This window comes from Bison bison, unplaced genomic scaffold (genome assembly GCF_000754665.1).
Source record: "Bison bison bison isolate TAMUID 2011002044 unplaced genomic scaffold, Bison_UMD1.0 scf7180017864167, whole genome shotgun sequence".
NCBI classification, from domain to species: Eukaryota; Metazoa; Chordata; class Mammalia; order Artiodactyla; family Bovidae; genus Bison; species Bison bison.
In genome coordinates this window covers 7,608,336-7,609,139 of record NW_011494739.1, presented here as the reverse complement: position 1 = coordinate 7,609,139, position 804 = coordinate 7,608,336, and the positions used below count along the sequence as shown (strand labels likewise).

At 66.9% G+C, this 804-nt stretch overlaps 1 protein-coding gene across 1 annotated transcript in view; it reads left to right on the top strand.

Annotated features, from left to right (window-relative positions):
• Positions 1-804, top strand: part of LAMA5 (laminin, alpha 5) — a 66,118-nt gene that overhangs the window by 64,626 nt on the left and 688 nt on the right. Inside the window, exons 81-84 of the mRNA XM_010841913.1 lie at positions 1-59; positions 182-315; positions 391-484; positions 703-789. Of these exons, the coding sequence (XP_010840215.1) occupies positions 1-59; positions 182-315; positions 391-484; positions 703-789 (374 nt within the window). The remainder of the gene's footprint in view (positions 60-181; positions 316-390; positions 485-702; positions 790-804) is intronic.

The following is an 804-nucleotide window of genomic DNA, read 5'->3' as shown; positions in this document are numbered from 1 at the left end:
CTCAGGGCCCTTGGAGAAGGGCCTGTTCTTCACAGGCAGCGGGGGAACCGTCACTCTAGGTCTGTCTCTGACTGGTGCCCTCCCAGTCCTCTTGGGGTGGCCGGGGGGGCAGAATAGTGATACCCAGAAAGGGTGGGGCCTGGGGCCAAAGCCCTCCTCCTCTCACGGCTCCTCCTTGCAGACACCCTGGGGGCCACACTGCCCGACGTAGCCCTGGAGCTGGAGGTGCGGCCCCAGACAACCACCGGCCTGGTCTTCCACTTGGGCCGGGGCCAGACGCCCCCGTACCTAGAGCTGCAGGTGCTGGGGAAACAGGTAAGACAGGTGTGAGCCGCAGCCTCGGGGTGGGATCAGGGCTGGCAGGGGCCTCCTGACCTCTCACACCCCCAGGTCCTGCTGTGGGCAAACGACGGCGCTGGTGAGTTCTCCACGCTGGTGACACACCCCGCAGCACTGTGTGATGGACGCTGGCACCGACTGGCAGGTGAGCCGGGGCCTCTCCCAGCGGGAGGTCGGAGACACTCCTGACCCTCACCTGCGGCAGAGTCAAGCCTGGAGGGACTGACTCAGCAGGGGTCAGCCGCAGGCCCCCAGCGGGGAGGGTGGCAGGGACTTAAAGCCAAAGAAACAGGGTGAACAGCCCCTGGCCCCGTGGCTTGTGAGAGACCTCCCAGCCCGGCCACAAGGAAGCTGTGCTTGCAGTGACCAAAGGCGGGAACATGCTCCGGCTGGAGGTGGACCAGCAGAGCAACCACACCCTGGGCCCGGCACCGGCCACCTGGGCCAACACCCTGGGGGCGCTGC